Genomic DNA, 23962 nt, shown 5'->3' with positions numbered 1-23962 from the left:
ATCCCACGGGATGGCGCAGCTGGGCACAGAGTGGGGAGCCGGGAGTGCCCAGCAGACTGCTCCCGGCGCCCTGGCTGCTCTGGAGGCAGGAGGGCAGAGAGCCACCGTGTTTCTGCAGTTCTGCTGTCGTTCTGGGACGTGACAGCTGCCACAAGAGAGACGCGAGCAAGGGAGGGAAGAGTCTGCACTGCCGACCCCCAGACGGAAGCAGCCACGTTTGCCACTGGACAGTTGGCTCCAAAGAGGCACTGGGTGCCACGCTCAGCTCCTAGCGTCTTCTCAACAAAGCAACACAGGCAAGTGGAGACGAGGTGGAGGGGTGACCCTGTCCCCCCCTCCCCGCGGGCAGCATCCCCGCGGGAAGGCAGCGGTGCGAGCGAGCGTCTCGGAGCAGAACTGGAAGCTGCGGCGGCACTGCAGAGGACAGACAGTGCTCGGGCACGCCCAACCTCGGCCACAGCGTGCTCTGGCACGCACTAGTCAGTGAGGGGCGGCTCACTGGAGAGGGCCCAGGATCAGTCAGTCCCTGGGCTGCAGGTTTACGCCCACGTCTTTCTCACTCTCCATGTAAACGGTGGGTGGGCGGCTTAGCTGGGGGGGAGGGGCGGCTGTGCAGGGTCAGAGAACCCCCGCCCCGGTGTCGGGCCGGACACCTCACCCAGTGTTGGGCCGAGAGAGCTGGAGGCCGTGGCCAGGGGCAGGGCCGGGTCTCCTGATGCCCAGGCCCGGGCTCGGTTTTGTCGCCGCATCCCGTTACTCAGGTGTCCGGCCACAGCCGGCCTGCTGACAGAGAGCCACGGGGAGACGCCCGGCTGCACCTGTGGGTCCCACCTTCTGATGAAACAAACTTCTTGATGGGACGGGAGTCTGATCTTATTGCATAATACTCATGATAATAGAAACAGCAGCTGACGTTTATTCCGTGCTTGGGACATGCCAGCCTCGTGCAAAGCGCCTTACCTGGGTTCACCCTGCAACGTGCAGTGACCTGGGGAAGCAGGTCTATCCTGATCCCCGTTCTCCCAGGGAGGGAGTGGAGACAGACCTCACCTTGCTCACAGGCGGTCACGTCTGAACCCAGGGCCAGAAGACTCACTACCTCACGCACCAGCTGACCCGGACCTCCTCTTCCCGAGCAGAGATGCTCTTGCGGCTCCCACGGGACCCCCCGCCCATCCATCATCAGCAGGCGGGCCTTTGAAGCAGGTGCACCGGGGCACCTGGCTCCGCCCCCTCTGACTCTGCCCCCTCACTGAGCCTCAGTCTCCTCTCCTGGGAAACAGGCCGAGGACCACTGCCCCACCCACTGTTGGGGGTCTCAGGCGCACAAAGCTATGCCGAGGCCCCAAACCCACACACAGACAATGAGCTCGTGACGTGACCAACCGCCTTGTGTCACTTCTGTGTGGGTCTAACCTCCCTCGAGGAATGGCGCGCCCCCGGCCAAAGGCCAGTGGGTCAGAGGCTCGGACTCTGGTGTCAAACTGTGACCCTTCCATGTACACAGCAAGGTCCAGCGCCCTCGCCCTGTGCATGCGCAGTGAGGGGCAGGCTTGGTACACGCGGCACTCGGAGTGCAGGGCTCCTCCGCAGCGCCAGCAGTGTCAGGCACTCGCAGGCAGGGAGCTGCTGCGCGAAGGGCGGGCGCCCAGGCAGAGCTGACCCTGCAGAGTTAGGATGGTCAGCACGTGGCACAGAAGCAGCACTGACTCCAGAGGCCCCGGAATTAAATTTCCTTCTCAGCCTGGCTCTAAAAATAGCCGCATGCCGCTGTCAGGTGACACTCCCCACGCCCCTTCCTTCATGCGTAGAGCCAGGCAGCTGGACCAGGTGGTTTCTAAGGCTCGTTCCACCAGGCCCCTGAGTGCCGTCTCCTCAGCCCAAACTGGCAGCTTCCCGACCCCACCCGCACGGGAGGGCCGCCCCAAGGACGCCCTGCAAGCTGTGCCCCGGCCCTCACAGCCACTGCAGCCGAGACACAAACACAGGCACCGGCAGGCAGAACAGAGCAGACACGGGAAGGAAGGCACGCGCTTGACCTGGCAACTTGCTTTAGGCCTTGGTAGGCCAGACCGAGTTCTCCGTCTTCATTCAAATAGCCCCAGTCCTCAGTCTTGCTAGAAACAAAGGACAGAAACAACAAAGAAAAAAAAAACACAGGGTGTCCAGTGCAGAGGGAAGAGACAGGCAGGCAGAAACCCCAGGGGAGTGAGGCGATTCCAGCCACAGCTTGGAGACCAGCACGGGGAGGGCTCAGGAAGTCAGGGCTCCCCTCCTTCCTCTCTCGTCTCAGCACGTGGGTGCCCGCAAACACCGCCGCCACTCCCCCGTCTCCCAGGTCCCAGTCACTGCCCTGCGCTCTCTCTCCTGGGGGGCTCACTCATCCCCACAGCGCGGGAAACGTGGTCGAAGCAAAGGGCGACGCGCAGGGCTCGGGCTGGGTGCACCTTCCCGGGCCCTCCCTCAGCCTCCTTTCGTCCAGCCAGAGTGATCCTTCGGAAGCAGAAGGGGAGGCCCAGGGGAGATGCTCGAAGGGCAGGGAGGAGGGGACCCGCGGACACTGCTCGGAGCAGCAGGGCGGCACCCGGGACGCTGGTGCAGGGAGGGAGAGGGCGGAGGACGCACATTGTGTTTTGTCTGCTTTCCGATGGGCATCTTTTTCCTGTCACTACCCGAGGGGAAAAAAATATTATCTCGACTCCAGCCCTCGCTGTAGTCTTGCAAAAAGAAACAGCCGATAAAAACTTGGTGCCGAGCAGGATGAGAACGGAACTTTCTCCCTCGATCTCGGGGCTGGGGTGTGGGAGTCCTGTTGATTGCACTTGCAGATTCTTTGCCCTCTCCAGGAGGTCAGGTGCATGTCACACTCGCCCCACTCATGCACCTGCCACCAGGAACAGCCCTGGGCATGTGAGACGTTCAGAGGCCAGTGGGACTGGGTGGAGAGTGACAGGCAGGCCCCATCAGGGTCCTGCCCCTCCTCCCCCAGGGAACTGCCTGTCGGCTGGACCCCGGCTTTCAGGAGCTGAAGCCCACAGCGGGCTCTAAGGGTCAGCAGCCCCTTCCTAACTCCCGGGGGCAGGCAACCGTCCCCAGGAGTGTTTGGCCATGGCAACACCGGGTCCTGCTCCAGAGCTGACCAAGGAGGCTGGGCGGGGGTGGTGGTTGTTCCCTGGGCCCACTCTCACTGTCACAGTTTGTTCTCCCGCCAGCTGGGCAGTGTGGTGTGGGAGTCACTGCCAGTGGGTCTGTTCTGGGTGCCTCGCTCTGCAGGACTCACGTCCCGCAGGTGTCCCAGCCCTCGCTCAGGCCAGGTCTCCGGGACACGGCCTTCGCTGGTAGACCGGTGGCTCTGGGTCCAGCTGAGCCAGCATGCCCAGTAGGGACCAGGAGGAGCTGAGAGCGGAGCGCCTTCCCTTCTCAGGTATCACAGGTCCATTCAACTAGGTGGGGCCTTTGAGGAGCTAGGGCCCTAACCACAGGGGGGGCCCTAATCACAGGGGAGGGGCCCAGGCTGGGCTGCAGTTGTTCTGGGGGAGGCCTGGAAGGTGACCAGGTTGTTGTTGAGGGGCACATGGGCCTGCACTGTGACCCTGTTGTTTTCTGCACGGGGTCAGGGATGGAGCGCGGCGGGGGTGGGAGGGGGTGGGGGAGCGACTGCAGGAGGGTGACCACCTGCCTGGCACTGACACCCAGACACAAGGACCCAGGCGGCGTCCTGACCCTGGTCTGAAGCTCTTTCCCCACCTCGCTCCAGCCTCCAGCCCCCGGGGGCTGCTGGCCTCTCTGCGGGCTCTCTGCAACCCTGTGGTCCCTGTGACTGCAGACACGCCGGTCCCAACCCTCTCCAGGGAGGCGCATGCGTGTTGCTGGGCTACCCAGGGAGGAAGCTGGCATTGGCCCCGCACCTCCAGCCTGGGAAGGGGACACACAGTTCTTAATTTTGTGACCCGCCAGGTGTTACGCACAAGCATAACGGCAGGGAGCCGTGCAGCCCAGTCACCCGCAGAGCTCAGGAAGTCAGGCACACGAGCAAATTAAAAACTAGTCAACCAGCTCCAGCCATCCTTTGTTCCCAGATGAAAGAACCCAGTCCCGCCTGGAGCTTCTCCCTCCGGCCCCTCACACACTACTAGGGGCAGAGGCTGGGGAGGGCTTGCCACCTGGTGGTGGGAGAAGGAAAACCCAAACAACTCAGGAATTTGTTACATGTGATGTCAATCAATCAACAAACACTCCTGGGGAACCTCCTGGGCCAAGCCCCCATTCCCAGAGAGGCCACAGACACACACGAAAGAGCCGCAGGCCCAGCCTCCGAGGGCGGGAGGCAGGCAGCACGGAACCGGCTGGAGAGCCCGCCGTGGCCGTAGGAGGGCAGCTCCCCGCTCCTCCGCCGCCAAGCGAGTGGGGAGGCTGGTGGGGTGGCCGCCGCTAATCGCTTCCTGCACGTCTCAAGTGGAAGTGCTCCACTGAATTACCTGAGAGGTTTCTTCTAGACCCCTCATTACACAACCTGTGACACAGCCTCATTTACTGCAAGGGGCAGGCACCAGAAGAGTCCTGGGGCGGCATTGGCTTCCCTCCGTGGAGGCTGAAACTCAGGGCCCAGCGCCCACCCCTCCGCCTGGTGTAAGGACCTCCCTCCCTGTGGGCAGAACCGGGCAAGGCTCCCATCCGCAGGGAGCCAGTCAGCTCCCGTTTCCAAAACGACCACATTGTGCTCCATGCACGTTCTCATTTCTTCTGTTCCCACCTGCATTTTCTACCCAACCGCCCAGGAGACTTCCTGGGATCTCTGAGAAATGGCCAGCGGCCACCCCAACACCACAAACAAGAGAGAACCACCTGCAACAACACGAAGGTGAACTGTTTGGACAAACAGGATGGCGTGGGACCGACAACTCGGGGAAACAAAAGGGAACGTCCTGCTGTTCTGAGCAAGACCCTCCCGCAGCACCTGGGGCGTCTGCCCACAACTCCAAGGCCACCCTAAGGCAGCTGCACACACCCCTTCCTGGCTAAACAAGGTCTCCACTGCCAGGCAGGCCCATTGGGGGGTGAGAGGTCACCCCAGGCTTTCCTGCCCAAGCCCAGGTGGCAGCAGCAAAGCCACACTCTTCGTGCTGAGGGCTTCCTACTGTTTCATGGGACCTGTGGGGTGAAGAGGGCCCGGAAGGAGGTGTCTGGGGACCCAAGAGACGAACTTCGCTTTGGCGCTCCAGTGACTTGGCAGGCTGGGATAGAAATGGCCAGGAGCAACGGAACACACTCTGTCCCTGGAGCCAGACCGGCGCCCTGGCCACACACCTGGCTCCTTCCCGGCTCCGTGACCCTGAATGCATGCCTAGTGGTGAGACCAGCCCAGGGCAGCAGGGACCTCTGCCCTACTCGCCCACCCTCTGGCCCCTCTCTGAGACCCACCCTGACAGGCAGGCTCCAACAGCCTTGGGAAGATGCTCCCCAACCCCCCACCTCTGCCTGCAGCTGCCAGCCTCTGGGGTGGAGCTCCGCCCTTGCTCGGTTTCGCCCTGCGTAAAACGGTGACAGTGATGCTTGGTTCCCTCAGTTCCCGAGGCAGGAAGTGAGGGAGCTTCTTGGGAGCAGAAGGGCTATACACATTCCCGTGGCTGTTCCCAAGGCAGGCCCTCAAGGCTGGCCTCTCTCCCATTGGAAAACAGCAGAAAAGACACACACGCAAAAATCAAAACAGAACTCGGTAACCAGGAAAGTTGCCAAGTGAAAAAAGTTTTGAACTTGGGGACCACAGGCTCTTCAGAGAGGCTGTGACTGAGCACGGGGCATCTCAGATCCCTCTAGAAATCTAAGCGAAGCTCAGTGTGTGCAAGCTCCTCCCACCCCTGCTGCCACCGCCCACCCATACCATTTCCATTCGCACCAGAACACCCTCCATCACAGGAGAGCAGGAGAGGGGTGACTGTGTGTGTTCAAAGCCCCCTCGTGTCCAGGGCAGCTCTGCTGGTAACAAGACGTCCAGCCGACGCGCTCCAGGAAGCACGGGCTGGGTCCTCCCTCCCTGCCGGGACTCAGCATGCAGGAGCAGAGCCAAACCCACAAGGCCACCTGCAGGTGGGCGGGCACCGGGTGGGGAACCGGTTCTTCCAGGGGCAGTGGCTCCTTTCTGTTCTTAACTTGATTCACAGGCGATTGAGTTCCCTGCTGCACCCTGGGCTGGCTGGGAATGGAATTATTTTCAGATACCAGGAAAGCTATTTTTACTTTATCACCAACAGTATTGCTGCACAGGAAGACAAATCCAGGGTGTTAGCAGCCCCTGGAAAACCTACGCGGGGGACGGGATCCCTGACAGCCGTGCGGATGGAGCGAGAGGGAGCTGATAACAGCGCCCATTCTGAAGATCGGGGAGATATGCACACTTGCAGGCTGGGCTGGGCCGGGCGCGCCTGGAGTTTCAAATATCACCCGTGCTCCTTTTTCTGACGCGCCTCATTTCTTATCTCCACCCAGGATAATTTAAAATGACTAACCCCTGACGAGTTTCTGCACTGTGAGTCTCACCTTCATTTTCTTCTCTCCCTCCGCATGGAAAAAGAACTACATTCATCTCAGCTGAAATACATTTAGCTTCCTGCTGGGACCTTCTGATTACGGACCCAGCCCGGAAGTCAGGCCTCCTGGACGCTACCTTGACTCGGTTTCGGGCCAGCTCCACTCTTCTGGGCCTCAGTTTCCCCATGTGTGGAAAGCGGCTAGATGAAAAGGTCCGGAGATCAGACCCCAAGGAGTGACTGTGGCATTCTGCAAACTTCATGTGCACCTCCAGTGCCACCTACTGACGGTTTCTGGAAGTGCGTGTGTTTTCAGTGATTCCGAACAAATGCTCAGTGACTGCTCCACCTTCAGTAAGTGGAGGCTGAGAGAGGGAGGCAGCCAGGGAGAAGGCAGCTGCTCCGTTTTCCCCGGTGCCCCCAGAGGCAGGAGCAGGCAGAGACAGTGACAGTGGAGACCACGGTGCTCCCATGTCGCATCCTGAACACGCGCAGCACTGTCCTAAGTGCTTCCTGCAGACTAACCCACCTGATCCTCTCAGACGCCGGGTAAAGAATGCGGCTGTGGCTGCCCCCCATTCCTGGAGGAGGAGACTGAGGCACAGAGTGCTCTGACGTAGTGGACCAGCCAGCAAGTGACTGGAGTCCGAGTGCACCTCCCAGGCCCTCTGCCACACAGCCTGGGGCCTCTGCTCTGTCCCACGTCCCAGACCCTGCCGCCACCCTTCAACCGTCGCTCTTTGTCTGATCCCTGGGTAGCTCATGTGTGGGGAGAGGCCAGAGCGGGCCACTTAACTAAAATCCAGGGCGATCTCCCTGCAGCCAAGACGGCAGTGGTCACTTCTCCCACCTAGCCTCTGTGGTGCCAGCTGGGGTTCCCTCCCTCGAGTGGCAGGCAATGGGCCACCACCACGGAAGGCCCGCAAGCGAGGCTGAATGAGGACGGTATCACAGCAGACGGCTGGGGCCGGCCCCCCTCCTGCTTAGGTGAGCCACCTGGGTGCCAACTTCCGTCTCCATGAGAAAAGCCACTCTGTCCCTTCCTCGGCCCCCAGTCACCTCCCCCCCCCCCCCCCCCAGGGAAGCTCCCTTCCCGGGCGCTTTCAGAGGGTCTGGGTCTGGGTGCTCCAGGTATTCCGGAGTCTCACCAAAGCTAACAGCAGCCTCCCTAAGGTGGGGCTTGCTGCGTCTGCTCCTTCGCATGCATCTCCTGAAACAGGGGAGACCCTGATGCTGAGCGTGTGGTCAGGCTGGGCAGGACCCCCTGCCGGCGCCTCCCCCAGGTGCAATCACCACGAGGTGGGACTTACCTGTTTGTCTGGCAGACCCCGTGGTAGGCCTCGATGGCGTCTTCCTGATCCACGTGCTTTTCACTGTTAGGCCAACTTGTTCTGGCATTGATGTTCGGCTCCTAGAGGTCCCCGGGTGAGCAAAGAAACTCTGGTTATACAAGCAATGGTCACGGACGGACTTTGTATCTCCAAAGAAATTCAAAACACTAATTCAAAAGGATATGTGCACACCCCTAAGTTCCCTGCAGCGGTACTGACAATAGCCAGCTGTGGAAACGACCCAAGTGAGTGGATAAAAAAGCTGCGGTACGTTTATACACAGAATATGACACAGCAATAAAAAAAGGATGAAATCTTGCCGTTTGCAACAACATGGACGGACCTAGAGGCTATTATGCTCAGTGAGCTAGGCCAGACAGAGAATAACGAATACCACGATCTCACACGCAGACTCTGAAGAACAAAACGAACAAACCAAACAGAAACAGACTCACGCTGGGAGGGGGCTGGGGGCCTGGGTGAAAAGGTGGAGAGGTTAAGGCGTACAGGTCGGTGGTTAGAAAACAGTCATGGGGATGCACGGTGCGGCGTGGGGAAGATGGTCGATGATACTGTAGTGGCTGTCTGCAGGGCCGGGGGTGGGCACTGGAAACATCGGGGTGGGGAGCACCTCATAAATTATATAAACATTGGACTGCTACGCTGTATCCCCAAAAGTAAAACACAACACTGAATGCTAACTATACTTGAAGAACATTCTTATGTGACTTTACATCTAGACAGATGTATAAAAATGAGCCTTTGGAAAAAGACAAAGGCCCAGGGCCATTTCAGATACAGTAGTTAAACCCAGGCAGGGATGTAACTTTAAGAGATCACGTTGGGCCCTGGCCGGTGTGGCTCAGTTGGGGGGCACATCATCCCATGGGCCAAAAGGTCATGGGTTCGATTCCCAGTCAGGGCACATGCCTAGGTTGCAAGTTTGGTCCCTGGTTGGGGCATGTACAAGAGGCAACCAATTGATGTTCCTCTCTCACATGTTTCTCTCCCTGCCGCCCCCCCTCAAATCAACAAGCATGTTCTTGGGTGAGGATTAAAAAATGTACTGGAAGAATCACAGAATGGCAAGGCCTGACTGTGAAAGGCAGAGTGTGGATGGCGGGGGACTATGGCAAGGACAGTGTCCCGGGGGGAGAAGGCACCCCAAATCCAGAGGATGTGACCAAAATCTCTCAGTTTGGAACCCTCTGCACTCACGATTGCCTACCTACCCCACCCGAGCTGGCCCAGGTCCGTGCTCAGAGGTGACCCAGCCTCTTAAGAGTCCAGAGCGGCCCAGGTAGCCTCCGTCCCTGCTCCCCCACCCCACAGTCTGTCCCAGCAGGTGGCAACACCGGCAACAAACTCGAGGTGGGACCCGCCACCTGGGAGGACGGAGAGGGAGGGGAAGCTTCCTTCACCTCAGCAGCAAAGCCAACAGCAAGGCGCAAGGTGGAAAACCCGGCCAGGAGCGCTCCCCAGGCTGTGGGCCCTGCCTCTAATTCTGTGCCTTGTTCCTTTTCAACGTGTTCATACAGAGAAATTTTAGAAGACTCTAGAAACTTCCAGCCAAGTCTCTCACGAAGGGTCTTGCTGGGAGGGGAGCGGGCGAGCACCTTGCTCTGCCTTTAGAGGAGCCCCTGCAAACGACTCAGCTCTCGCAGGTTCTAACACCCTCACGGGTAAAGGTATGTGAGGAGAACACCACACCTGTCACCTAGGGTCTCCCCGACAGGCCCGCCCGCGGCCGCCGTCTCCTTACCGTGTTCCTGCCGGCAAGCCGGCGCTGGTCGGTGCTGACGATCTGGGTCCTCAGGATGAGCACCTCCTCCTTGCGGACCTCCAGCTCCTCGTGGGCCAGCCTGAGCTGGTTCAGCAGGAGGCTGTAGCCGTCGGGGGAGCTGGGGGCGGAGTTGCTCTGCGTGGCCTGGCCGGCCACGGCCTTCCTCAGCTCGTTCAGGTCGTTCTTCAGCTTCTTGTTTTCCGACTCCAGCTCCTGCCTCTGGAAGACAGTACGAGCGAGACACACCATCACCCCCCTGACCCAGCGCCCTCTCCCCACTCGGGGCTCCTCCTCCCCCTTCCTCGACCAACCTGCCCGTCCTCCTGAGAAGCCAGGGGCAGCCCGCCCATCTCAGCGACGAGCCCCTCCCCCCCGGACCAAGTCCTGACTGGCACCGCCAGCAGCCAAAGCTCGGATTTGAACCCGCGGCCCCTGTGATGGGTGTGAAGCACCCGGCCCGAGGTCTCCATGTTTTCCGGAGTGATCTAAGCTGATGTGGCCAGGGACGCCCTTCCTCGTGGGAAGGCCAGCTTAATTTTAAACAAATCAACAAATGCTTTTCCCACAGGACTTCCCAGAGCCCCAGCACCTTGGTGATCTTTGTGTCTTTCCGAGAGAGGAAACGGAATGCCCTCTTCACATTGTTCGCCCCGGGGTGCCCCACGGGCTGTTTTATAGAGCGGGCCAGCAACGCCCTTTGCTGTTCTGCTCACACAGAAGGCCACCGGCGGTCCACACCAGTGGGGGAAACACTACCTGTGTTCCGAGTCAGAAATACCACTGAAACTCAGTTGGGGGACGTATTTACGCTTTTCTGGATGAAACGCCTTTGTGTCTGAGATGGATTCAGATCATTTAAAGGCTGACGATCACACACATGCATCGCTGGTGGGGCCCTGGGGTCAATGTGACTCACATTTCCCAAAGAAAATCCAAAAGTGTGGGCAAGTGGGCTTCGCTGGCACACTCGCCACAGAGCTGCAGGGTCACGGGACCAGGAGACCGCTGGGCACAATCTCTGTCTCTTCTGAATGAGCGTGGGGGCCAACTGTTCTCACGAACAATCAAACTCGAGGAGCGTGTGGTAGGGACCCCTGATTTTGTAGCCAAGTTGGGCAGGAGCAGGGGTGACCCAGGGACCCACCACAGTGACTGATGCCTGAAGTGGCGGCAGTCTCGGGGGACCGAGCCCCTAGCCGGCGGTCTGTGCTGACTCCGGGTAGACGGGGGCAGGAACAAGTTGTAGGACCCCCGGTGAGTGCCCACAGAGGACTGGAGAACTGCTTAGTGTTGGAACACACCCCATTTTGTGTCAGAAGTATTGTGAACAGAGGGAACAGCTTCCTATAACATATGTCTCGTTGTTCCTTGTAGTAAACACAAAACTTCCTTCGCTTCCAAGTGCAAGAAGGGGAGATGGCGTGCTCACGGCTTTACTTGTTAGCGGCCTGGGGCGGACAACCAGCTTTGAGGATGCCCAGCTTTGTCACCCGCCCTCTGCCGGGTAGGAGTCCGAGCGCCTTACCTTCAGCGTGTTGTAGGCCAGGTCGGCATCCTGGTCCAGATCCACGTCATTCCTTGGCTGTTCTACCTGCATGGACAAGGAGACGGAGAGGTGAGCGCAGCCTACAAAGCAGGTGTCCCACAGCCGTGCTTCCGGGGATGGTCAGGGCGTGCTTGCGTTGCCCTCGCACACGGGTCCTTCCTTCCCACCTGCAAAACGCAACTCACTGCTCAGGCCGCCAGAAGCGCTCCCCAAACCTCCCTCCCAGCCGGCCCACCTTATCCCCTCTGTAACTTCATGCACACGACCCTCACAGGCACTGTGGGTTGGATACGTGTGACGCTGCGCTAGGGGCCAAGTCACCCCCAAAGCTGTGACGAAGCCCTAACCCTGCTACCTGTGGATGGAACCTAGTTTGGAGAATCTTTGCAGGTGTTAGCGAGCTGAGATGCAGTCGTGAGGATGGGCCCCATGACTGTCCTTAAAGACGAGCAGACAGACCCACGGGGAAGACGGCCACGTGGAGGCGGAGGTGGAGACAGAGGCGGAGGGGGAGCGATGCAGCTGCAAGCCGAGACGCCAAGGACGGCAGTGATCAGGCAGCGGCACGGACTCTCCCCAGGAGCCTTCAGAGAACTAGTGATAACGCCTTAACTCTTGGCCCCGGCCTCCGGAACCACAGACAGCGGGTTCTGGTTGTTTAAGCTGCCCAGTCAGTGGTGCTGTTTCAACAGCCGTAGGGAACGGCACTGTTAAGCCTCATGCACTTATTAAAGAGGTTAACTGATATGCATGAATTCTGTGCTTATAATGAGGCTCCTGAGCCCCCTTAGGTCTTCTGGGATGTGTGCGCGTGTGCGCTGGTTTCCCAGGAAATCACCTGAGCACCACTCGGGGAGCCTGCTTCCTCGTGTCAGCCTACGCCAGGCAGTGTGACAGTCCGCCCCTCCGATGCCCAGTCACTGCCGCCGGACATCGGCACCCCACGCTAGTGGACGAGGCGGCAGTGACTAGAGCACGAGTCCGTTGGGACACAGCTGGGCCAGCAACCCCTGCAATTACTCACCTGTCCAGCAAGAAGGGACAGAAACACTTCGTAAAAGGTTAACTAACTGCTCAGGGTGGTTTCAAATAACGGGTGACCATTATCTACGGTGCTGGCGACCTTCAGTTCCAGGGTTGGCCGCCCCCCAGTGTCCCACTGCAGCTGGAGGAGGTGTGCCTCAGGCTCGGGGTGGGGCTGTGTCTGAGCCCCTCCCGCAGCTCCTCCCACGACAGGAACAGCTGAGCTCGGTGCACAGTGGCCACCCTGCAACCAGGGAAAACGACGCTCCACGGTGCCAGCCTCTGCTTCAGCTCTCACAGCATCGGCAGGGGATGTGACTAGTCAGGGTCAGCCAGGAGCCCACTGCCTAGTGGGAGAGGCCTGTGCTTGCATCCTGTGTGGCATGAATTTGTCGTATGACCATGGACAATGGCTGAGTGCGTGAGGCTCTTGGAAAAGAGCTCATCTACTCCAGCTCGAACAGCCGTGGGCATTCATGTGTGCGGTTGCCAAGTTTCTAAGTGCGCAGCCCACTGGAATCCCCCTAGTGGCCAAGGTGACTTTGCCAGGCCCGGGAAATGGGAGCTGGAGAGATGGAAAGTCAAGTACACGGGCAGCCTGGCTGGCTGTCCCTGAGGCCCCGTCCTCGTGGCAGGCTCGGTCACTCCCGCACCGATGGCGCCCCCTACAGACTCCCCCGTCACTCCTTACCCAAGGGCTGGCCTCTGTCTAAGGCTGACACCCCGGCCCACAACTCCCCAGAATAAAGAACCAGGTGTCTCGGGATTCTTCCTGGGACCAAGGGCAGACCCAAGAACACCGTCTGTGAAAGCCTGGGTTCAGGATGCTAGGGAGCGATTCCGCAACCTCCTGCGCCCCACGCCACTGCGCCCTTCGTGCTGAACCCTGCTGGAACCAGGTGGTCATTCTCCTCAGAGAGACCCCTGATGCAGTGACAGGGCCATGCGCCCTGCCTACAGTTCCAACCCTTGCTCGGTGATTATTTTTTAAGCAAAGAGATATCCCTTTTTCATTTGCTATCAAGACAAACAAAAGACTTAAAGCCCGGATTTCAAAGTGGTCAGGTATCTCTGTGGTGGGGAACCAGGAGAGCGAATCCTCAGGGGCAGCTGGTGCGCCAGAAATGCTTACACCAGGCACCGACTGAGGTCGTCCTTGCAAATGCCTGATTTCACGCTCACCCCTCAGGTCAGCTTCTCTTCTAACTGAATGAAGTCGTGTATAAATCTAGTCTTCCCGCTTTCCATTCTGCATCCCATCTGCCCGAGAGAGTGAAGTCCATCAGCAAGACTTACCTCCCCACTTAGCGCTCAGGGGAAAAACAAAAACCACCACCCAAGAATGCACTAGCGTCTGTAACACCTCTGATGGGAAAGAGAAGTCAGGTGTTACCAAGGGAGGCCGTGCAGAGGTCGGAGCAGGGGGGGCAGGGCTGAGGATGCGGGGAGCAGGTCGAACCCCACAGCAGGCAACTGAGGCCTGAGAACAGACCACAGGTTTCTGACAAACCCACTGTGAGGGCACTGATGGTAAGACCCTGTCCGAGTCAGCCTTGCATCCCATTAGCGGTGGCCCGTGTCCCTCCCGAGACGTGACGAACGGCTCTCCCGTCTGGGTCACCACGGACGAGCACCGGTCTGTCGGCACCCAGCCTCGCCTCCAGCACTGCCACTGCCGTGCTCTGCTCTTCGCCTGCTCTGTCCCGTCCTCCCCGACTGCATGACACGTGCCTCGGCGGCTGGGGATTTCCCTCACTCACATTCCACCTCCTCTCGTTTAACCAACATTTTCTGAATGCAAGCCTGGCACCAGCACGGTGCTGAGGGTCCTTGAGACGGAGAGTGGGTGACACGCCTGGGGACACTAGGACTTCCAACAGTGTCTTTCACTGCTCAGCGCTGAGGAGAACCTGCACGGGGGTGAGGGTGCGGGCGTGGGGAGGAGGCTGGGGCCTGCGGACCTGCTCTGCCCCCGACCCAGTGGGGCTGAGCTCAGGCCCACGCCGGATTCCAGTTAGGGGAAGGCAGGGCATTTTCTCTGCTCTAATGCCACTCCGCTGGCACTTGTACTGTGATTGCACAGCCCTGTCCTCTTCGCCAGTGGTGGCGAGGCCACAAGCTCCCCACTACCTTTAACAGCGGACACCTTTGCCCTATGGGCATCATAAAGCTCGCTTCCTCCCCACTGGGGCCATCTGGGGCCCGTGCAGGGAAGGCTCAGCAGGGACCCAGCAGGAGACAACGGACAACGTCACTCTCTGAAGCCCAGCGGCGGAGCGGCCCCCAGAGGCTCCGAGGCCCGCACCACGGACGTTCCCGCACCTGCACGTTCCCTTCCCGCACCTGCACGTTCTTGCTGTCCTGCTGCTCTCTCTTCTCCAGCTGCCCCTGCAGCTTCTTCCTCTCCTGCTCCAGCTCCCGCACTCTCTTCTGCAGCTTCAGGAAGACCGTCATGTCCATAGCCGCCTTCTCCAGGCCGATCTCCTTCAGAGAGAGAGACGGGGAGCGGGGGGAGAGGAGGTGTGAATAGAACAAACGCCTCAGGAACCACGCGGCATCTCGCGGCCCACCGCTCTATCGGCTGTCGGTCCTCTCTCTCCGCCCCCGCACATCAGTCCACGTCTCAGACACAAAGCCAGTGCCAGCCGGCCATCATTTCTCATATTAAAGTTGGTGCCCCAGGCTCATTTTCTGTCTAGATAACAACATCTGAGTCTCGAACATTTATATTCGTCCTGTGTGGGCCGCGTAAGATGACCGATCACATACTCCAAGGACAAGCGGATAAAGAGGCAACCTTTTTACCTAGAAGTTAGAAGGGCTCCCCCTTCCGGAAAACAGTCTCACCCCCGAGAAGCTGTAACACTCAGGACATCACGCGTCCTGATGTGTGAACCGGTGTGGTCACCAGTCAGCACGCACGTGCTATCACGCGCCACTGGGTTGCGCCTTGACACAGAGCCAGCGCGTGCCCCATCAGGGAGGCCATGACTCCAACAGCCCTCCCCGCATCCATCGCCCACATGGTTTTCTTTAGATTCACGCCTGGGTTTGCCCTCAGAACGCCCTGCGCCATTGCTGCTGCAACCCCGGATGCTCCCGGAGCAGGATGCAAGAAAGAGAATGCATGTGACGGTGCAATTTGCTCCAATCAGCCTTTAGGGAGCGCTCTGTGCTCAGCCAGGACCATGCCCGCTGCTCTGGCTTCCGTGGGGAACACGACCCACTGAGGGGAGTGCCACAGCACAGCACAGCACGCGGGCGGTGCATTCGGGCTCCTGACGGAAGCCTCCAGACTCAGGAGAGTGCAGTGGTGAACCCAAGGGCCTTATGCTGATGTTTCTTAAATGTTTGCTAAGTGCCCCAGATGAGCGGCAGACCACCTGGGCTGCAGACAGACAGACCTTTCACCCGACCTTTCACCCGAGGCCCTCCTCGTCTAGCCTTCGCTTCTCCATTGCATTCCTCACCATCTCTTATCCCCCTTAATTTTTCTCCACGGCACTCAGCAGGGCCTGCAACTACACTACAGACGTCTTCTGTCGACTGGTCAGATAAGCTGCACGCGGGCAGGGAGGGACCTTCCCGGGCTTAGCCCCCGCGCTTCTCCCACCCCTCCCGGCCTGCCCAGCACAGACGTGCTCAGAACTCGTGCTCAGAACTCATGCGTTTTCATAACTGTCTCCCCTCCACATCTATCTTCATGTGCTTCATAACGTTTTATAGGCTTGTGATTTTCTTCTTTTCAAATGCCAGAGGAACACTTGTGTGTCTATGTACCTTTGACAAAACCGCACGCAGGCTATAAAGTCCCCTGTGTAGTGCCTTACGTAGGGCTGCAAAGAGGCTATTACTGACAAAAACGCAGTCACTCAGTAAATATTTGTTGTCCTCCGAGCTTCATCCCGCTTCTGAGTCACGGAGGAAAATGTTCTCGTGTATTTATCGACATCACTGTCTGCACTGGGACCCTAAACGGGGACAATACATTCTGTCTGTTGCAATGACTTGGCTGCTCTGTCTCAGGCCGGCCATTGCACGTCTCAGCGATCGGTTCTCAGCTTTGTGCGAGGAACCAGGGACCTGCCTTCTCCCTCCCATTCTAGAGAGCGGGTGGGGCGAACAATAAAGTATTGTCTGCATGATGAATGATAACCCCGGAGTATAGTCTGTGAGTCCACTGCAAGCTCCCGAGGTCTCGGTGTCGGAGAGGAGCCCCGGGCGCCCCGGGCACCACCAGCAGAGGAGAGAACCTCCGCGGGGGCTCCGCCCAGGTAGCCAACACCCCCTCTGCGCACGGCCAGCCCAGAGGCTGCCTCACTCACCTCCACCTGTTGGAGGGCGTCCTCCGTGTCTCCGACCTCGGACGTGGAGATGGAGGGGTAATTGGAGTCCGACTCGAGGCTACTTTGGTTTGACGGGTTCCGCCTGTGGCCTGGGGTTTGCTGTTTAAGGAGAAGAACGTGGAAACTCATAATGAACTAATGTTATATAAGAACTACTGCTTTTCAAAGAACAGCAGGCCGGAGAGTTGGGCTTCATCCTCGTCTGTAAGGACGGGGCTCCTGTTAATGACACATGGATCGCTGACACTGAGGCCACTCGCTCTTGGGGTTCCAGGGAAGGAGCCTGCACCTCCAGTCTTGCCCGGCAGTGCCGACAGTCCCTCCAGAACGCCTGTCCCTCGGGCCCCCACTTCAGCACCTGCACCCCGCCAAGTGGTTTATGAAAACAGTAAGCCTACTAGAAACAGGGGTTACCATTTATACCTTTCGTTTAAAAATACCTTTGTGTTTCTTGCATCTGATTTGGCTTTGAGAGTGAAAACTGACCTTGGTAGGAAAACTTTCAATTTCTAGGTTCCTATTCAGTTTCTCTTCCTGGTTTCTATGCAATTAACTTACTTGGTCTTGTCTGAATATGCATTTCTGGAGGGAATGTTTACACGTGGTGAAAAGGCACCACAAACCCTGAAGGGCGACAGGGTTTCCATGTAGGTTGCATTTCATCAACAGCTAGTACAGCTGAGGTCAGATGCAAACTCGGATGCCCCCAGAGCAGGAAACAAGAAAGAGAACACATCCACTTGGGTGGGATTTTCCTCCAACTTCTGAGATCTTTGTAAGACCCCTAAACTGGGACAGGAGCCGTCCTTGGGCATGACTGCCGGGCCCAGCTGCTCCCTATGTGACGACTCCCTGCAGGCCAGGCAGGGACCCCCCGGAAGGTGACACAGATTTGCTGGGCAGCGTGCGGGTCAGACAGCTGCCCCGGGGCGGGGGCGGGGGGGCAGGCACTGCAGGGCCTCGGGACCGCCCTCCTTGCCTTTAGGATGGTCATCTCGTCCCGAAGGTTGTCGTATCTCTGCTCCAACCGGGAATATTCCTTCACGAGGTTCTGGTACCGGGAACGCTCCTCCTCCAGCTCTTTCTCCATCAGGAGATTCTCCTTGACGGAGTTCTGGGCAAACTCATCTGGGAAGCAAGCAGTTGGAGCCGCACTTTTTCTTTCTGAATGGATTCCCCTCACAAGCACTGACTCACGCTTTCGGATTAACCTCTTGTTAAAAGGCTGCCCACAACCGCCCCAGCACAGACACTGATGAGTTTACCCGGCCTCCCACCCGCCGCCCAGCAAAGGGAAGCTCGTTATTGCTGCTCAAGTCTTCACAGCAGCAGGAAGCCGACCCTGTCCTTGGGGCGCGGGGGAGACACGCAGGCAGCAGGCGAGACAGCTCCCTCCCTTAATGCGCTGGCCTCTCTCCCGCCCCTCCCGTGACAATTGTCACTGCCATTGCTGGCGGCATTCCTGGAAGAAGCTGGGTTTTGTTCCAGAGTTTCTTCCCTAGTCCCACTCTTTCCAGGTCTTGGAGTTCAGGAAGATTAAAGGGGATTTGAGGAAATCACACCAAAGGTTATTGGGGGTGGAAGTTAGGCAGAAAAGTAACATGGATGGGCATTTCTCCCCCTGAAAACTTATTACTCATTTCGTGGAGTGAAATGATTTTTAAAGGGGGATTAAAACGAGTTTGTGCGCTCAGGAGCTTCAGTTCTCCTAGGGTCCAGGGGAGGAACCTGAGGATGGGGAAGGGGAGTGGTTTGCTGAAGGCCACCCTGAGTCAGGCGAGAACTGGGGTGTGGGGGCCCCCACTGCTCCTCTGTGGTCAAGCAGGACATGGGGGTTGACAGCAACCCAGGGGCCGGGGGGGGGGGTACCTGAGACAGGTGACCTGGACATGACCCACGACCCTGTCTTCAGCAAACACCAACACAGGACCCCCGGGGGAGGGGAAACCACGACGGGAACTAGGGGCGCTAAAGGTGCATTTACAAATGGCAGCAACGAGGCTCCTGAGCACTCCGTGTGTGTGTGTGTGTGTGTGTGTGTGTGTGTGTGTGTGTGTGGCACACCCCGTGGGCATGCACGGGCAGCATCAGACCTCCCACGTGTCCGCTGAGGGCTGCATCTCAGCGTCCGTTTTGCAGGTGAAAAGACTAAGGCCTCCAGCTGTTTGGGGACTCACTCAAGTCCGCGTGGCAGCGTGGGGCAGTGGCGTTCTTTGAGGGCTCGTTGCCCTGCCTCCGGATCTCATGCTTTCTGCTGCCCGTTAACCGTGAGCCTCACCACGAGAACCACTTGTCGCCACCGCAGGACGCCAAGACCACCCCCTCCTCTTGCATCATTTTCCCCACCGCAGCACCCTGACTGGCTGCACGCTTGCTGGGAACCTCTGGGGGGAAGTCACCACAGCCGAGTCATTGAAACTCAGAGCAAAAACTCAGGCCCTTACCCTGCGACTGGCCCAGGATCTGGCGGTTGAGCTGTTCCTTCTCATCCTTCAGGAGGGCGTTCTCTTGCTCCAGGTCGGCAACGCGCTGGAAGAGAGCAGAGAACATGTTTCCCCGGTGAAGCTGGGCAGAGGAGCGGCTCCTTTCGTGGGGCTTGCATTTCAGCCGGTTATGTTTAAATGCTCTTTTTATTGAAGAAGACTGAATCGGCCAAAGCTGCTTCCATTTCAGGGGCAGAAGGGGCACTGGAAGACGCACTCCGTGGACACCAGACAGACGAGCCCCCCATGCGTCATGGTCCTCCAGGGCCCCCACAGCCTCACGCAGAGGCTGCTCCCAGCGCCCGCGCCTCGTTTGGGAACTTCGAACTGGCTGTCTCGCATTTGGTTGCTTGTCCTGGTGAATTCTGAGCCTTCACATCCGAGTCTCGGGAAAGCCCGAAGCTCACAAGGAAGGACCACCCTGGCCCCGGCCCCTCGGCCCTGCCCGTCTTCCTGGCCCAGCGCAGTTGGGGCCGGGGAGGGAAGGGGGACTGGCTCTGGACACTCGGCTGCCCAGCCTGGTGTCTGGCTCCCCACCACAGCCCCAGAGGAACCAGGAGGGGAATGTTACTGAGAAAATGCCAGAAAAGAAGGGACTAAGGAGAAAGAGATACTAATTAAAATAAAACATTCTGGTCTGTTCAAGGAAAAGGAATTAAAGCAGTGGGAGGCGAGCTTTTTTAAAAATAAAACTTTTGCTATCCAATATTGGAGCAAATGTGTATATGAATGTAAAAATGTAACAGTTCAGATGTGCTCTAAGAGAATTAGAAACGACCAGTTGTTATACAGGAGGATGGGGAAGGGGTCTATTTTTTTATAACATGGGGGCCGACATGCTACGGGTCACCTTCACACTTTCTCTCTGGAAGCCCCTGAGCTCATTCTACAGGGGGCCGTGCAGGGACCTTCCCCACTAACGTCACACCCCACCTTCAAGGCACAGGTGAGGAAATAACCATGTACTGTGGAACCTGGGCAGGGAAAGGATGAGGAACGCATGCCTAGTGCCCCTCAACTCAGGCTTTCAGACTCGAGCCCCACGTTCCTGGAGGCTGCCTGAAACACCACAAGTCACCACAGAAAGAACTCACGTCACGAGCCCTGGCTGGTGTGGCTCAGTGGACTGAGCACTGGCCTGTGAGCCAAAGGGTTGCCAGTTTGATTCCCAGTCAGGGCACTATGAATGAAAGGAAGGAAGGAAGGAAGGAAGGAAGAAAAGGAATGAACTCACATCACGAGTGTGGCCTAAAGCAAAGACGATGACGGAGCTGCACAGCCCCACGCCCCAGCTCTGCTCCCTCCCGGGCTGTTTTCGGGGTTAAACGGGGTGATGTGCGTGGAGGGCCCAGAGGCAGGGGCTGCACAGGGCAACTGATGGGTATGAGTAGATGGGTCCGCATTCCCTTCACTAGACACCAAGTGGACACGTACACTTTAAGATCATCCTATCGCTCTGCAAGAGCTTTAAACAAGTTAGTTTCCAGCCTTCCAAACAGAACAGGACAGAACACGTCCCAGCTCCTTCTGCGAGGCCACTAGGGCCCTGGCACCGAAGCCGGACAAAGATATCCCAAGAACACCACAGACCCTACGCTCATGAGTACAGATGGAAAAAGTCCTTAACAAAATACTAACAAGTGTGTGTGATAAAAGCACTCAACAAACTAGGAACGGAAGGAACTTCTTCACCCCGATGAAGGGCGTGTACAAAACCACGCAGCCAATACTGTACTTCATGGTAAAAGACCGAAAGCTTTCGCCCCAAGATCAGGCTGAAGCCAGGAATGTCTGTTCTCACCAAACCATTTGATATTGTACTGGGGGTTCTAGCCAGGACAAGGAAGAAGAAAAAAAAAGTGCTGAAGGGGTCAGGAGAAAATTCCAACAGGCTGGAGTCCAGGAGTGAGGTCACTGCCCCCACACCCCGCAACTCGGAGGGCAGAGACCCCTGCTTGTGGAGCCTTGGACCCCCACAATGGTCTGCAGGGATCCCGCTCTCCCAGGCTCCACAGAGAGAAATGCAGACCCCCCCTCCCGCCCCGCCGTTGGGGGCTGGCAAAAAGCTCCGAGTGCTTTCCCACTGCTTCCCATTTCAAGGAGTCTTCAACCTCCAAAATATGGCTCAAAACTGTCTTCCAGGAAACTGTCCCTTCTCTGCTACACGACACTGTGGCTCCTCTTGACCTGTCTCAATTCAGACAGACGTGGTTTCTCTCCGAGGCTCACCTGTGGCCGCACTGCCGAGAGTTACAGAAAGGACGCCCGGACAAGTGTGCGTGATTCGGACGCTACTCCAGGTTGGCATCCACTGGTCTTACATCTTGCTATTCAGAAGGCGGCCCTTGAGCCAAGTAGATTGTAAGCCCCTTTATGGTCAGAGACTCTTTATGGGCAGACAGACAAGGGGCATGTTCTGCCCCCCACAGGGTGTCAGATGAGATGAGGCGGGCACAAAGCTATTGCACGTCATACGTACAATACGTTGTCTATTATAACTAATGCAACAGAGGTTCTGTGTCTGGAGGGACTCACCCTGGTTTGGCCATGCGGGTGCGGGACAGGAGACAGCATGGCACTGAGGACGGTGCCATTTCGTCGTGGGAGCCGCCCCTCACCGGGCCTCCTTCCAGCCCCTGGGATGGCACGTTCGTCCACCAGACACTTCCTGGCATGCACCTCTGTGCCAGCAGCCTTGCCAGGGGCCGGGGGATGCAGAATGAGCAGGACTCATAGTAGCTACGCTCTGAGAGTGTCTGCCCAGCAGGGCTGAGGGGCAGGTGTGTGACAGTAAGAAACCAGCAAGGGCTCCTGCACAGCAGGTGTCTATAGAGCCGGCTTTCTCAACCAGCAGCGCTGCAGGCTGGATGACTCTGTCAGTGGACTGGGGGGGCTGTCCTGTTCACTGTCAATGTCCAGCAACACCCCTGGCCTCTGCCCACCAGACACCCACGACCCTGTTCCAAAGCCCTCGACACAAGCCAGGGGACCACTCCGCCAGGCGTCGCACCACCAGGTCCGCCGGAGGCCTCTCCCCGGACAAAAACAGGGGCTGCATCACTGTTTGCAGTTGACTGAAACGTCTCGACCACGTGACCTTGTTTACTCAGATAACTCAGGAGGCACACACAGCGCAGGGACATCGCTCTGTGAGTGCATGCAATTCGCTGCTGTCAGAGGCAGTCTGCCCCCCAGTGACGTCACGGGAGCCCTCAAATTAGTTGGGCAAATCATCAAAATAGCCTGCACCTTCCTTTTCTAGGTGTACAAGTCATGCCAGACTGCAAACAACGAACAGGAGCCCACGCCGTCTGTGCCTCTGCAAATAACGCCGAGGGTGCGGCCTCAGGTGAGCCTAAGGGTCAGGGGGACAGGACTCCAGTCGCCCTGGCCAGGAGCAAGGCTGTCACCCCGACTTCACTAACCACGGGGGGGGGTGAGGGGGTGATTTCACAGCAGGTGGGGAAGCTCCATGTTACCACCGAACTAGGACGTGGCCCCCCCTAACCAGCCTCTGAATATGTCGACGGCTCACAAAGCAGGTGGTCCCCTGCGGAGCCTTCCAGGATCCCTCCCCATCCTCGTCACCTTCCTCTGAGCATCCTGCAGACAGTCATGTCCCTTGGAAGAGGAACACATCCTCTGACCGATGTGGAGCACATGCCGTTACCACTGGGCTGGACCTGAAACCTCCATCCCCAGGAACACGGCCCGATGTCACCTGACTTCACCAGTCGCTCGCGCCCTGACGCCTCCTCGGAGATCTGGCATCTGGCAGAGCCATGGCCAACAGCATGCGCCCACTCGGGCCTCCCTCCTCCCCCCTCCCCCCCATCGCCCTCCAAGGCTTTGATTCATGCAGGCTGGCCTCCCAGGGACTCGGCTTTGCAACTCTAAGCCATACATCAAAGTGGCATCGGGAGTTTCTTTGTTTTCCTTTCCTGAGCAGCTCTGGAGGGGGTCTCAGTTCCTGTTCTTTAGGGGACAGCAGGAGGAATGGGCCCCACACTCGGCCCCACACCCCAGGAAGGAAGAGAATGCTTCCCCCATCACGTCTCCCCAGACCCTGGCCCCCCCCCCCCGCCCCCCCCCCCCCCCCCCCCCCGCCTTCCCAGCCAGCCAGTGTGTGGGCAGTTTGTTGGCAGACATGGCAGGTGGCAAACCTCTACAGTCAGCTGGCCTCCTTTTCTCGATAGTCAGGGATGCAGGTGGCAAGGAAAGGCACTTAACAAGCACCAGGTGCGTCCCCTCAGCATGATTTTGTCTTAAGATTTTATTTATTTATTTTTAGAGAGGGGAGGGAGAGGAAGGGAGAGAAAGAGAGAAAGAGAGAGAGAGAAACATCAATGTGCGGTTGCTGGGGGTCATGGCCTGCAACCCAGGAATGTACCCTGGCTGGGAATCGAACCTGGGACACTTTGGTTCCCAGCCTGCACTCAATCCACTGAGCTACGCCAGCCAGGGCCCCTCAGCATGATAAATAACACTCTGCTGGGTTTCGGGGGCTCCTTAACCCTCATTCAGCAGCCCCATTTTTTTGCAGGGTCTTTTAGCTTTGCAGGCAGCATTACCAGGAATGTCTCCTCCTCCTAAAAGGTTATTTGGGACCCACCATCGGAGCCAACGCTGGGGTGAATCCTGCCACTGTCAGGCAGACACAGTCCCTGTGAGGTAAATGACACACGTGTCCCAGCTCTGTGCTCAAGAACTGCCTCTACCAGTTAGCCTGTAGGGACACAAACACACTCGGCAGTTCTGGGCTCTGGTTGTGTCTGGATGTATTTCCTTCCCCACGCTCGGCATTTGCACTGGGAGCCAGAGGCAAGGTTTCTGGTGGACACCGTGGAACGAACGGTTGGATGCTGACCACTGGGAAAGGCTCGTGGGCCCACTGTCCTGCCTGCGCCCCTGGTCCTGGATGCT

At 58.2% G+C, this 23962-nt stretch overlaps 1 protein-coding gene across 2 annotated transcripts in view; it reads right to left on the bottom strand.

The window, feature by feature from the left end:
• The window catches only part of MYO5B (myosin VB), a 249411-nt gene that overhangs the window by 16707 nt on the left and 208742 nt on the right, over window positions 1-23962 (bottom strand). The window contains exons 23-30 of one of the 2 annotated variants that reach the window (XM_036010235.1): window positions 19001-19085; window positions 17536-17684; window positions 16536-16655; window positions 14554-14694; window positions 11167-11232; window positions 9621-9860; window positions 7838-7938; window positions 2040-2117 (exon numbers count right to left, since the gene is read on the bottom strand). In XM_036010235.1, the coding sequence (XP_035866128.1) occupies window positions 2040-2117; window positions 7838-7938; window positions 9621-9860; window positions 11167-11232; window positions 14554-14694; window positions 16536-16655; window positions 17536-17684; window positions 19001-19085 (980 nt within the window). The remainder of the gene's footprint in view (window positions 1-2039; window positions 2118-7837; window positions 7939-9620; window positions 9861-11166; window positions 11233-14553; window positions 14695-16535; window positions 16656-17535; window positions 17685-19000; window positions 19086-23962) is intronic. The other variant, XM_036010236.1, reaches the window with a different exon arrangement.

The sequence above is a fragment of the Phyllostomus discolor genome, chromosome 9 (assembly GCF_004126475.2).
Source record: "Phyllostomus discolor isolate MPI-MPIP mPhyDis1 chromosome 9, mPhyDis1.pri.v3, whole genome shotgun sequence".
NCBI classification, from domain to species: domain Eukaryota; kingdom Metazoa; phylum Chordata; class Mammalia; order Chiroptera; family Phyllostomidae; genus Phyllostomus; species Phyllostomus discolor.
This window is presented reverse-complemented; position numbering and strand designations above follow the sequence as displayed.